Source organism: Salvia hispanica, chromosome 6 (assembly GCF_023119035.1).
Source record: "Salvia hispanica cultivar TCC Black 2014 chromosome 6, UniMelb_Shisp_WGS_1.0, whole genome shotgun sequence".
Classification (NCBI taxonomy): Eukaryota; Viridiplantae; Streptophyta; class Magnoliopsida; order Lamiales; family Lamiaceae; genus Salvia; species Salvia hispanica.
The window spans coordinates 43,227,460-43,240,851 of NC_062970.1; the positions used below are offsets into that span (position 1 = coordinate 43,227,460).

The 13,392-nt window shown below is 38.8% G+C and overlaps 4 protein-coding genes across 4 annotated transcripts; 3 read left to right on the forward strand and 1 right to left on the reverse strand.

Moving 5' to 3' along the window:
- The first annotated feature begins 422 nt into the window (after positions 1 to 422).
- On the forward strand, positions 423 to 3,906 carry LOC125196036 (MACPF domain-containing protein CAD1). The gene is made up of 6 exons (XM_048094387.1): positions 423 to 846; positions 1,483 to 1,721; positions 2,096 to 2,291; positions 2,430 to 2,613; positions 2,736 to 2,890; positions 3,088 to 3,906. Exons 1-6 carry the CDS (start codon positions 580 to 582, stop codon positions 3,715 to 3,717), a joined length of 1,671 nt encoding a protein of 556 aa, XP_047950344.1. The 5' UTR covers positions 423 to 579; the 3' UTR covers positions 3,718 to 3,906.
- Positions 3,907 to 6,138: 2,232 nt separating this feature from the next.
- Positions 6,139 to 7,652, forward strand: LOC125197141 (cyclic phosphodiesterase-like). The gene is made up of 3 exons (XM_048095851.1): positions 6,139 to 6,523; positions 7,001 to 7,055; positions 7,308 to 7,652. Exons 1-3 carry the CDS (start codon positions 6,221 to 6,223, stop codon positions 7,508 to 7,510), a joined length of 561 nt encoding a protein of 186 aa, XP_047951808.1. The 5' UTR covers positions 6,139 to 6,220; the 3' UTR covers positions 7,511 to 7,652.
- Positions 7,653 to 7,797: 145 nt separating this feature from the next.
- On the forward strand, positions 7,798 to 11,286 carry LOC125197140 (integrin-linked protein kinase 1-like). The gene is made up of 13 exons (XM_048095850.1): positions 7,798 to 8,938; positions 9,179 to 9,253; positions 9,354 to 9,449; positions 9,538 to 9,620; positions 9,712 to 9,832; positions 9,894 to 9,973; positions 10,114 to 10,176; positions 10,290 to 10,408; positions 10,486 to 10,571; positions 10,651 to 10,772; positions 10,847 to 10,958; positions 11,029 to 11,137; positions 11,216 to 11,286. Exons 1-12 carry the CDS (start codon positions 8,630 to 8,632, stop codon positions 11,128 to 11,130), a joined length of 1,368 nt encoding a protein of 455 aa, XP_047951807.1. The 5' UTR covers positions 7,798 to 8,629; the 3' UTR covers positions 11,131 to 11,137; positions 11,216 to 11,286.
- A 411-nt stretch (positions 11,287 to 11,697) lies between these two features.
- On the reverse strand, positions 11,698 to 13,392 carry LOC125191753 (GDSL esterase/lipase At1g29670-like). The gene is made up of 5 exons (XM_048089166.1): positions 13,128 to 13,392; positions 12,908 to 13,035; positions 12,562 to 12,804; positions 12,168 to 12,417; positions 11,698 to 12,090 (listed from the first exon to the last, which is right to left on the reverse strand). The coding sequence occupies exons 1-5, from the start codon at positions 13,369 to 13,371 to the stop codon at positions 11,861 to 11,863; spliced, it is 1,095 nt and encodes a 364-aa protein (XP_047945123.1). The 5' UTR covers positions 13,372 to 13,392; the 3' UTR covers positions 11,698 to 11,860.

Sequence of the window (13,392 nt, forward strand, 5' to 3'; positions counted from 1 at the left end):
TCATTCCTTGCCATTTTCGGTCCATGAATAATCATTCTATTTATTTTTTATTATCGTTGGTAATGAACCTCATATTTCGTTAACTTTATTTCACTAATTTTTTTAAGCCGTTCTCTGTTACATTTCTTAAAATCTGAACCAAGATAAAGTGAAACTTTTATTGGCGGAATAACAAAGTGAATCCAACCTTCGGAAATGTAGAATGGAGAAGCCACGGTAGGCTAAACACTACATTTTCGAAAACAATAAGTGGATCGGCTTTCCAATCCTACTTAAACCCGTCATTCCTTAATCTTCACCCGAGCCTTTCAATTGTAGTGGCTTTGACAAAAGAAAAGAGGGCAAGAGATGGAACCAAGGAGTTGAGCTTCTCCCTGAAAAAGGACAACGCGTTTCTTGCATTATTATAGTCAAAGAAAGAACTCCACAACACAAATTAGGACAGCATTTGTTAATTTCAAAGTCCAACCTTTGACTCCACCAACACCGCCATTGCTGCCCTTTCTCAATCATTTATCAACAAATCCTCCATCCCCTCTTCTTCTTTTTCGCAAATGAGGCATTCTTGAATACCAATCCATGGCTTCATCTGGCTCCAACAATGCTCTAATCGCCACACTCAGCAACTCAATCCAAGCCCTGGGCCGTGGGTTTGACGTCACCTCTGACATCAGGCTGCTCTACTGCAAGGGCGCACCGGGCTCCCGTTTGGTGCTTATCGACGATGCGCAGACGAGGAACCTCGAAATCTCCGAATCTTGCGTGATCCCCGATGTCTCCGTTGACATTGAATGCAGCAGTGGTCGGAGTGATAACAAGAAGACCCCTGTTTGGAGCTTTCATGAGGTTTTGATTTTTTTGCAATTACTCTGTTTGGTTTTCTTTGAACTTGATTTTGCTTTCTGGGCTTTCTTGTTTTTTGGTTGTTGATTCGTTTATAGCTGTTGAAACGGGGGATTGTGTCATGATTTTATTAAAGATTGGATTTTTATGGCTGATTGTTGCTGCATAGCTTCATTGGTTGATTTCTATTTACTGTGTTGTGATTTTGTCTGCATAAGCTTATCATGTAAGCCCAGATTCTGTAGCATTGACATGTTGTTTGTGAACTTCAATTTGCAGATGGCTTGATTTTTGTGTCTTGATTTTTTAAAGAAGGGATTTTTATGACTGATTGTTACTGCATAGCTTCATTGGTTGATTTTCTTTTTACTGTGTTGTGATTATGTCTGCATAAACTTATCATCATATAAGCCCAGATTCTACAGCATTGACATGTTGTTTTGAACTTCAATGTGCAGCTGGTTAAATTTTTGTGTCTTGATTTTATTAAAGAATGGATTTTTATGACTGATTGTTTGTTGCTGTATAGCTTCATCGTTTGATTTCTGTTTACTATGTTGTAATTATGTCTTTATAAACTTATCATGTAAGCCCAGATTCTGTGGCATTGAAATGTTGTTTGTGAACTTCGATTCGCAGATGGCAGGATACTTCAATGAGAATTCAGGTTTACCTGGTCAGATACCACTTGGATGCTTCAATGCCATGTTTAATTTCAGTGGCTCTTGGCAACTCGATGCGGCAGCTACGAAATCACTTGCAATGGTTGGATGCACTATCCCGTTGTTTAGTGTTGAACTAGTGAAAGACGATTTAAGTTTGCGTAATGAAATCAAACGTGCAGTTCCGTATTCTTGGGATCCTGCATCATTGGCAAGGTGAAGCATTCTGCAAACCACTTTTATGGGCTGATATTGCTCGCCTTTAATATCATACTATGTGTGTATGGCATCTTTATTCTGTTGCAATTATAAAATTTTTGTGAGATACGAATTTACGAAAATGTAACTGACTTTATAGGATGCGGAGTAGCGGTAAGTGGATGGACAATTTGTGTTGCTATTTTAGAATGTAATTGTCTTGTCATGACTTACCTGTTCAGAATCTCCTTCAAGCACCAAAGATGTTTCTACGGTTTGCCTCTTTTGGAAACTCGTAGGAGAAACTTTTCAAAAGGTCATGCTGTAAATTGCGCGTGGTAAAGATTGACCGCCTAATTTCTGAGTTCCTGATATGATGCTTTGTCTCACAGCTTTATCGAAAATTACGGAACCCACATTGTTACCTCTGTAACAGTTGGTGGAAGGGATGTCGTCTATGTTCGACAACACCAGTCGTCACCTTTAACCTTGTCCGATATTGAGAACTATGTGAAAGATATTGGAGATCAGAGGTTCTCAGATTCAAAGGTCAATACAAATGCTGGTTCTTTAAAATACAAGGACAAGGTTAGTGAAACAGCACTGTTATCGAGTAAACATTTATATTTTTATATCGGTGATTATGTTTGTTCAAAGGCGATTCCCTTGCATTGGTAACTATCGGTGATGAATGTGGTGAAGTGAATTATGTTATTTTACATGTAGGATGTTACGGTTATTTTCAGAAGGAGAGGGGGAGATGACCTTGAACAGAGCTACTCTAAGTGGGCAAAGACCGTAGAAGGAGCTCCTGATGTGATCAACATGACATTTGTGCCCATCGTCTCTTTGCTCGAAGGAGTGGCTGGGATAAAACACTTGGCTCGTGCTATCGAGTTATACTTGGAGTGTAAGGATTTGACGTTTGTTATTATGATCAAGTTTTTTTAACTACGTACTTCGATTTTTTTTGTCATTTATATGCCATTGTTTTTATGTATTCTAAACATGTGTTGTATCCACTTTCTGTAGACAAGCCACCTATTGAGGATCTTCAGTATTTCTTGGACTTCCAAATTTCTCGGGTGTGGGCTCCCGAGCAGAACAATTTGCAACGAAAAGAACCTGTTTGTCAGTATCTTCAGTTCAGTTTAATGGGTCCTAAGCTTTATATAAGCCCAGATCAGGTATACCACTCTAGAAATGCATTTTTCGTGTTTTTAACTATATCCGATTTTCCTTTATAACGTGTTGTCATGATATGTGTCTTCATTATCTTCATCATCTTCATCAACAACCGAATTGTTTCCGTATCGTTTGCTTCTTCTGGCTGCTTCACAAGTAAATACTTGCTAACGATTCCGAAGTTTTCATCGCGTTTCAGGTTACAGTCGGACGTAAGCCTGTCACCGGACTCAAGCTCAGCCTCGAAGGAGCCAAGCAAAACCGCCTTGCCATCAACTTACAACATCTAGTCTCGCTTCCGAAGATTCTTCAGCCTCATTGGGACACACACATCCCCATCGGTGCACCTAAATGGCAAGGCCCCGAAGAGCAGGACAGCCGATGGTTCGAACCAATCAAGTGGAAAAGCTTTTCCCACGTCAGCACTGCACCCATAGAGTGCACAGACACGTGCATTGGCGATCTCTCGGGCGTCCACATCGTCACAGGTGCACAGCTCGGCGTGTGGGATTTTGGCGCCAAAAGCGTCTTGCACCTGAAACTGCTCTTCTCCAAAGTCCCCGGGTGCACAATAAGGCGATCCGTCTGGGATCATAGCCCCGCAAATCTGTCTGGTGCGCAGAAGCCTGATGGCTCGTCTTCTTCATTATCGAATGAGAAAGGGGATGGCTCCGGCCAAGCTGGGAAACTGGCGAAGATTGTGGACATGACAGAAATGTTGAAGGGGCCGCAAGATATGCCCGGCCACTGGCTCGTTACGGGAGCCAAGCTCGGAGTCGACAAGGGCAGGATCGTTTTACGTGTGAAGTACTCGCTTTTGAACTACTGATAGCTGTTGCTTTTTTTTTTTCTAGGATTTTAGCAAGATTTCAGCATTTTTTGCACAGGTGACACTATTTTGTCTATTCTTGTGTAATCAATTGATATAAGTATTTGTTGTGCTTGAGCAATTTGGGATTGAGTTGATGGTTTTTGTTACTTGTTGAGTTACTGGCCAATAAAATGAAATTATATTTTCTGTTTTGGTTCCTCACATCATGTTTGTTTGCTGTATTTTCAAGAATTGCTCTGCTGCTGCTACAATGTTAACACAATACTAGTTTTATTGCAAGAGAATTTGGATCCATTAATAGAATGCAGTGGAAGAGAATTTGATGATGCTTTTTTTATGCCTGTCCAATTTTGAGTTTATAGATTTCTAAGTGTAAGCCGGCCTTTGGCAGTTCCGTTGCATCCACGGCCCCCAAGCCCCCGTGCGTTCTTTAGGTCGAGAAGGGCAAGTGCTTTGCACGCACACATGTAGAAGAAGGGGCTCTGTCTCGCCAAAATGATTATTAGAAAAAATGATAATTTTGGAAGTGATAACGGACAACATAAGTATCGTCTCAATAATAATTAGAAAGTTCATATATTTATAATTCGATAACGGAAAATATTAATAATTTTTTTTATTTTTTAAATGATTCTTAAATCAATATTGCAGCTAAATTAATTTTAATTATAGTTATACTCAGAAGTCTATTAAATAAAGATTCAATCAAATTAAAAAAAAATATTAAACAAAATGTATTAAAATAAAGAGTTGTAAAAGGACCTAGTAAAACAAAATGTATTGATACAAAGAACCAATAAACCAAAAATTTGTAGAATAATCAAATGAAACAAAATGTATGAGTACTGAGCCTTTGTATCTATAAATATATAAAAGGAGAGTTCTGTGAATAATTACATGAATGCCATTAATAATATAAAAAGATTTTTTAATAATTATAATTAACTATCCATCAATGACGTACATTGTCACTTACCCACTAACCTATTAACTTTGGGATTTATATAGTCGTCAAATTATGAAGAGATTAATTAAAATATGGATGTGGCCAAAAACTCAAGTGGGTTACTGTGTGTTTGTCAATGACTGATTACAGATGTACAAGTCTCAGAGGAATGGAGTGTTGTGCGTTGCGGCCTGCCTCCTTTACTGGTAAAATCCCAACTTCATGGCTCTGAGTTTGTCAGCTTGAGTCTTGCATAGTATTATTGTTACATTTATATTTTGCCTTTGAATTTTTGGTGCAGGTGCATCTTCCGTATTTGTTGTTTATGTTGTTCTCCTTGCAGGTCTTTATAGTGGAACCTATAATTTTTTTCATGTAGTGCTCTATATGAATATTAGGTTGGTGGCAACTCTTATTCATTTGTCTTTCCCGGATATAGTAAGGGCGGTAGCAGCTACACAGGAAGTCGGTGATGCGGGGTATACTATTAGGGTATGCAACCAGTAGTTTTTTTTTTCTTCCCCGGCTAAATGCATGCATATTGATATCGGTTGTATATTCCATGCTATTTTGCTATATTTTTGTTGATGATTTTGATCGATTTGACTATCTTCTAATATATATTTATACATTATTTTTATTGACATGTGTTTGTGATTGATCTTTTGTAGTATACATCTAAAAGTGATTTAAATGATACTCCCTCCGTCCCCGAATACTTGATATGGTTTGCCCCGGCACGGGTTTTAAGAAATGTAATGGAAAGTGTGTTGAAAAAGTTGGTGGGATGTGGGTCCTACTTTTAAAGTATTAGTTTTATAATAAATGTGAGTAGGAATGAGTTAGTGGAATATGAGGTCCACTACCAAAAATGGAAAAAGTGACTGTGTCAAGTATTCGGGGACGGGACCGAAATGACAAACTGTGTCAAGTATTCGGGGACGGAGGGAGGATGTGATTTGTGTGCAATTTTTAGTTTATAAACTTATTTGGTTATATGAGTTTTTATTGGTACAATAAATTGCTATTGTATAAATTTGTGATTTTAGAACTTGAAATAATAATATTGTTTCTCATTCTGCATATGTGTTATTTTTTTTTCTTTGTTTGATTTTATATTTTTTTAATAATTCTTTTTTATTTTATATATTTATGATTTTAGATTTCATACAATAATATTTTTATGAATTTATAAAATTATTTTATAGTATAAATAAGTTTAAAAAAAAAAATTGAGGGTGATACTACTTTTGACTAAACTTAAGTTATGCATGGAGACAAAATTTAATAAAATTACATGCATGCATATTAACTTAATTAGTGGTGCAAGTATATTCCTTCGCGTATCAACCAATTTAATTCTTTTATTAATCAAAGACTAACCATCGAAATAAAACAATGACTTCACAATAGTTCAAGGGACCCACCATGAACCCACCCCGCTAAATACGGTTAGAATGAGAATAAAATACTTCAACTAACCAAACAAGCCCCAATTTGAAGATCATTGGTAGTCAATTTCCACTGAAACCGTCGCCATTTCCGCAAATCTTCATGGCCAGCACCACCGGCGGAGAAGTCAAGAGAGATGCGTATTCCGTGTGGGCGCTGCCGCCGGAGGAATTGAAGCCTCGCCTGAAGAAACTGATGAGCGGTCTCCGATCGGAGTTCGGCGGGCCGGAGTTCGAGCCGCACGTGACGATCCTCGGAGCTATCAAGCTGACGGAGAGCGAGGCGCGTGATATGTTTCAAAAGGCGTGCGAGGGCCTCAAACCGTACACAGCTACAGTCGACAAAATCGCCACCGGCACTTTCTTTTATCAGTGCGTTTTTCTCCTGCTTCATCCCACGCCTGAGGTAGCTTTTCTTAATTTCTAGGGTTTTTTTAATTTGTTTTCTGAAATTCATGCTGTGAAGTTCGAATTTCTGCAGTAGACATGATGGTTAGAGTTAGAGAGTTCGTTTTGTGTGTCAATTTCAAGTTACATTTGTTCCATACTCGTAGTATAGCCTAAAATTAGATAAGGGTTTGATAAAATAGAAAGAATTGGGGCTTTTCCCAATGATTTGGAAGGATGGTAATTTTGTTAAGTAGTTTAGCTCTCTGTTTCTGCTAATAGATTGTGAGTCATTTATGGAATGTTTTGCTGTTTGTGGCCTTGAAAAGATTCAATATTTTCTGCATCTCAACTTCCATGGAAACAAAGATGATAGCCATAAAACTGTAATACAAGGAAGAAACATTGGCTTCTTTACAATCATGCTTTGCTTAAATATAATAGTATGTAATGAACTCTACATAACATCATTTGTGATTGTGCAACTCTAAAACAGGTGGTGGAGGCTAGTGATCATTCATGTGTACTCTTTGGTTTCAAGAGATCAACTCGTAAGCCACTCATCTTGAATTCACTTTCGCCTCTCTTCGAATTTCTCCCTGCACAAGGGAGTCTCGAGAGCAGAGGCTATATACCTCTCTCATCAATATCCTTAGTAGTATTGTTTATGCTCAGCTATGTAGATTCTCTTAGATGTTCCTTTATTCTTGTATATTTTCAATTTCCTGGAAATGGTTTCAGACTGTTTAGCAGCTGTGTTAAGTGTATGACGTTGTGGTGTTGAAATGCTCTTGTATTTGCAGCTTATATGCCGCACTTGAGCCTCCTCTACGGCGATTTAACAGAAGAAGAGAAGAAAACCGCGCTAGAGAAAGCTTGTGCTCTGGATGACAGCATAGGCGGTCTGAGTTTCCAGATTTCGCGTCTGGCACTGTATAAAACGGAAACTGAAGACACAAGCTGCAAATCGTGGGAGAAGGTGGAGGAGTTCGAGCTCAAACCTTGATTACTAGGTACATCATATTGAGCTTAGGTCAATGTCTGATTTCCCTTGAATAAGAAATGAAAAGTTGCAGCTCTTTGCTTGTTGTTTTACCTTCCTCCTTTCTTATTGTAAATTATGAATAAAATTACATTTCATTTGCGGATGCTAAATTTTCATTCCAAATAGTCTTCTTCTGAAGTTTTGTTTTGTGACAGTGGTATATTATGAAATGTTTTTGTACCTTTTGCATAAGGTAATTATACCTTTGCCTTTTTTAGATGTTCCTTAGCTGATATCGTTTGTCATTTTTTAAATGGAATTAATCTCTCAAAAATCTGGGTTGGGCCATTTGGGCCTGTGAGCCTGTCGGCATTCTTTTTTATTCTTTTCTCTACCGCCCCTTATGGCTTATGTGAGCACCATTCTCGTTTAACGCACGTTTAGTGTTCATTTCGATTTATATATTAGTTTGATTATAAGACATTAAAAAATGTTATTGAAATTTTTAATTTCACAAAATTCATAAAATTTAAAGCCCGATTTGCTCATATTCTCCTTAATTCCAAATAAATTGTTACGATGTATGTTCTTCTTCAACGAGGCCATAGCTTTTATTACACGAGTGTTGCTTTATACACCCCAAGCTTTCTTTCACTCGTCACGATAGGGACTGATAATGTTGAGTCATTAAAAGGCAAAACAAATCCATAGATACTTTGATAGATTTTTGCAGTGTTTAATTTTTGTTATAACAGGTCATTGTTATTTTAAAATCTCATTTCATTTGATCGTTATTTATAGCATTATTTCATTTCCCATATCATATCCTACAATTTGATAGTATATGTATCATAGAGAAAATAATCCTGTGGTCAATCATCAACTTTTATCAATATTACATGAAAACAAACCCTAAAATCTCTTGGCCAAAACGAAGCAATTTATTTACCTTACCAATTATAAAATGATGTTCTCATAATCTAGCGTAAAATAACCTCGGTTTTCAATCTTTGAAAAACCTAAGGTTTAATCGCTGGATTTTTTTTAAATGAATTAAAAAATGCAATCTTGCCATCTTGCATGAAGATTTTCTTGTAGAAAAGGGTTTTCTGACTCTTTATTTCAACCCGAATCGTGTCGATGATGCCTACGAAACGTGCTCCGTTGAAGCAATCATCAATGGCGCTGCACGGGGAGGGAGATAAAAGCAACGCAGGTGGTGGTGATCTGAACGACATTGATCCTGGATTGAAGATATTGTATAGGGCCAACGAGCGTGATTTGGATGGCATCAAGGAGCTTCTAGCCTCTGGCATCGACGTCAATTTCCGCGACATTGATGACCGGACTGCACTCCACGTCGCTGCGTGCCAAGGGTTTAGCGATGTTGCCAAGTTCTTGATTGAAAATGGAGCCGATGTAGACCTCAAAGATCGCTGGGGCGGCACGGTATAATATTGCTTCATTCTTCATTGACATACATGTTTCGGCTCTTGTGTTTGCTTTCCCATTGTGATGATTTAGCACTTGTTAGGATCGTTCGACTATACATTAGTTTGATATTGTCAGCCTTGAGTCAAGCCTTGGACATCTTGATGAATGTTTGTGTAGCTTTGGAAACAGATGTGATTGATTGTGAAATCCTTGGTGAATATCATAATTTAAGTGATTTACATCTTGGTTAAACAGCCTCTTGCAGATGCTACACACTACAAGAACCATGATGTGATCGAGCTCTTGGAGAAGCACGGTGCGAAGCAAGTGGTGAGTCCCTTTTCTTCACGAGTCGTCTCCTTCTACTAAGTGAAAGATCAGACTTCTGTTTCTTCTTCTACATATCTTGATGATTGGTTTTCGGTATTAGCTGGCTCCATTGCAAGTAGAAAATGCTGGCCAGTTACCAGATTATGAGATCGATCCCAAAGAAATCGATTTCACAAACAGCATCGAAATATCCAAGGTTCTTTACTGTGATTCACTGCCCAAAAAATGCTTGTTTTCTGCATATCATGTTTCTTACTTTGTATTGTCATATTTCATTTTCCAAGGGAACCTTTAAGTTAGCTACTTGGGCTGGAACGCCGGTTGCTGTGAAAATATTCTACGAAGGGGCTGCAGACGAGAATAAAGTGTGAGGTCTTCAAACATGGGGCTTCATTTTTGTTTTTGAAAGTTCTGTTCTGTTATCTGTTCTCTAAGACTAAGGCACTGATTTTCTGCAGGAGGGCATTTAGGGACGAGCTTTCGTTGCTTCTGAGTATAAGGCATCCAAACGTCGTCCAGTTTCTTGGTGCTGTGACACAAAGTAGTCCTATGATGATTGTGACTGAATATTTACCAAAGGTATCCATCTCATTTCTGCTATTATAGTCTTATGTATGATATTTGTTCCGTGTATGTACAGGGCGACCTTCACGAGTATTTGAAAGAAAAAGGCTCCCTGAAGCCTGCAAAAGCTCTCAAATTAGCTCTGGACATTGCCAGGTTTATGAAATATTATGAGAATCATGTATCTATGTGAACTGTTGTCTAAAAAATTACTCCACCAGCATATTTCTGAGATCGAATATAGATGAAAACTGATTCTACATAACAAATGACTCAAAAGGTGCTTGTTCTTATAGGGGAATGAGCTATCTACATGAACATAGACCAGGAGTGATTATTCATCGCGATCTTGAGCCTTCGTAAGCTTTGCTTTCCAACTTTTATGCCTTGTGATGAACTGTCTTGGATTCAATTTGGTCTCATTCAGTAACTTCTTATAGAATTCTGTCTTGTTATTCGACTAAGATAACAGAAATATCTTGCGCGACGATTCTGGACACCTCAAAGTGGCAGATTTCGGAATCAGCAAGCTTCTTAGAGTTGCAAACAGAGTTAAAGAAGAGAGGCCTCTGATCTCTCAAGACAGTACATGTAAGTACGCATTTCTTCGAATTAGCTTTACCACAGTCGAGTACTTATTCTTTCGAACGTTGCACGTGCATCAACAGGTCGTTATGTGGCTCCCGAGGTTTTCAAAAATCAAGATTATGACACCAAAGTAGATGTTTTCTCATTTGCCTTGATATTACAAGAGGTAATGTTTTTTCTCAAAAGTAGAGTAGTTGCCTTGCTTCAGACATGGCTTTTGCTTTAACAAATCAATCTTTCTGTAGCTTATCGAGGGATGCCCTCCGTTCAGCGGGAAGAAAGAGCAAGAAGTGCCAAAATCTTATGTTGCGAAACAGCGCCCTCCCTTTAAGGCCTCAATGAAGCATTACGCATACGGCCTTAAAGAGTAAGATGAAGCAACCAAACTATACAAATTGATGGCTGCAGATGGCATATCAGCGTGATCGTGTGATGAAACAGGTTGATCGAAGAGTGCTGGAGCGAAAAACCAGTTGATAGGCCGGCTTTCAAGCAGATCATTCCCCGGCTGGAGGAAATGCATAGCAGATTCGACCATAGAACCTGCTGGAAGGTTCTTCCCTTCCCCTTTTCGCCCCCTCCAACGTCGTTGTCTCTCTGTTTTGATCCCCGGTGGCATGCAGGTGATACCGTTGGACTGCTTTCATCACTGGAGCTGGAGCAAGTGCCATCACCGTTCCGGCAGCAGCACTGATTCCAACAGATCTCTAGGGAGCGACGTCTAGATTCTTCGTAAATATTGTGAATTTTTGTGATTTTCATACTGGACTATTCAATGATTCAAATTTCATGTCACAATGTTATGTGCAGATTCTAAAAAGCTCTGCACCAGGAGATTGGATTTGCTGTCTGAAATAATTTCACTCCATTTTTTTTGTAAATATTGGTAAGATCATGATTTTTGTTAGTTATAAAATCTTAGATAGATTCAACTACGTAACTGATGTTCGTTTCTTGGTATATAATACCATATCAGATGTATAATATTCATAAAGCCCATTGTAAGATCATTTGGATGTGTATAACAATTGCTAGAATTTGCTTATGTTTTTTGTTAATGAATAAATTTGTGTCTCAATCCGGATAAAATGGTGTACAAGAATTTCTGGATGACTTATTTCACTTCATTTAGATTATTGCGCATTGCAATTCAACCTTGTCTTATTAGTAAAGCCTACTTTTCTAGTGAATAAAAAAAGTTTTGCACAATCACAATCTTGCATTAGCGTGACAACATGAATTTTAATACAAAATTTATAAAATAAGAAAATGTGATTAAAATATTATTGATGCAAAATGAACTCACTTCACTAGATTATAAAATAGTACTATCACTAATTTATTCATTAGACAAAATATGATAAGAACACTTATAAAATTTTAGGTGAGATAACTCCGAGATTGAGGAGTTATCTACGCTAGAAAACGCACTCTAAAGATAAGAAGAATCCGTTGTCACTTCCGAACAAGATGTTCGATGTCAACCGGGGAAGCATCGGTGGGCAGAAAAGCTCTGTAAGCTCTTGACGCCGTAAAGATATTTGAAATCTCCGTTGGATGAAAATTATCAAAGAATATATACTGATCCCTGTTTTCGCACACCGCTCCATTAGGCAAACACTGCCCGGGCGCGGGATCCCCCGCCTTCTGCACCTCACAGCACGGATCATTCACCTCAGTCACACCTGCAAGTGCAACAATCACATCCATCCATTTAATTTTTTTCTCCTGAGTCGCTATAATCTGATATAAATAGACCTACCAGCGGGGCCAGGGCCTCCTAGTGCAATGCTGGTCACGTTTATGTAAGTGAATTGGGCATTTGGTAATTTGGTGTTTAGTTCTTTGATGAGTGACACGAGCTTGCCATTGAATATCCCGACCGCAATGTTGCTGTCGTCGACGCAGGGTGATCCGTTGGTGATCGGATATAACAATATCTCTTGAGGAATGCACCCGATTAGACCCACTCCGAACACTGCAACTTTTCTCGATCCGAGCTCGTACAAGCTCTAGAAAATGAGAGACCGTGACGCATCAAATTTGAATTCACATAATTCTCTCGACTTCGAATAATAGATACTTTATTAAAAACTAATTTTACGAGGAATCTAACAACAATTTGATAGTGTATTTTAAAAAATGTAATTGCTAACCTTTAGTTGTGTAGAGAAGGCTGCGATGACTTCGTCGGCGAATGCTTCGGGTGTCAAGCTATTAGACGGCGACGGCGGCTGCTGAAAATAGTTGTTGATATAGTCGTTGCTGCCGATGTTGACGACGTAGAGACACTGATTCAGGTAGGCGTCCGCCGACGTCTGGTTCCCGAGCAAGGGGGCGATTTGGGCGATTGTCGCCTTATGATTCTCTAACTGCTTCTTCATGCATAACCGATCACCCTACACCACAAATATGAGCCTCTCATAATTTAGTATATGTAAAATTTAATGGTTTCATAATTAACTATGTGTGTGTGTTTTTTTTGTGTGGTCGATAATTTACCAAGTTTCTCCCGGAGCTATCAAGGATCCCGGCAGCTCCAGACGCGTAATTGACTCCTTTGAGGAGGGCGGGGGGGCCTTCTGCGGCCGCAAAAGGTGGGATCGGATCGCGAAGCTCTAAAAACTCCGCTGCGAAAACCAAGAAATAATTAATTTGTTTGGTGGATTGATGGTCAGAACTTCGTCTAAGGTTTGGATGTATTCAAATAAAATTTAATTACCTAGACAGTCAGGGATATTTTTTCCGTTGGTGAACCGGCCGGTGGGGATGGCGCCTGGGAAATCGACCCCGTAAGGGGGATAATTGGCTTTGGCCTTTGTGATAAGGGGGTTGTTGTTGCCATTGTCGGATTGGGAGTCTCCAAAAATGAAGAGACAAGGAACTTGTTGGGCATGTGTTAGGGTTAGAATGATGAACATGTTGAGGGATAGGATTATCCATTTTGTGATGGAAATGGCGGCCATTATTGATCGGATGATTAAAGA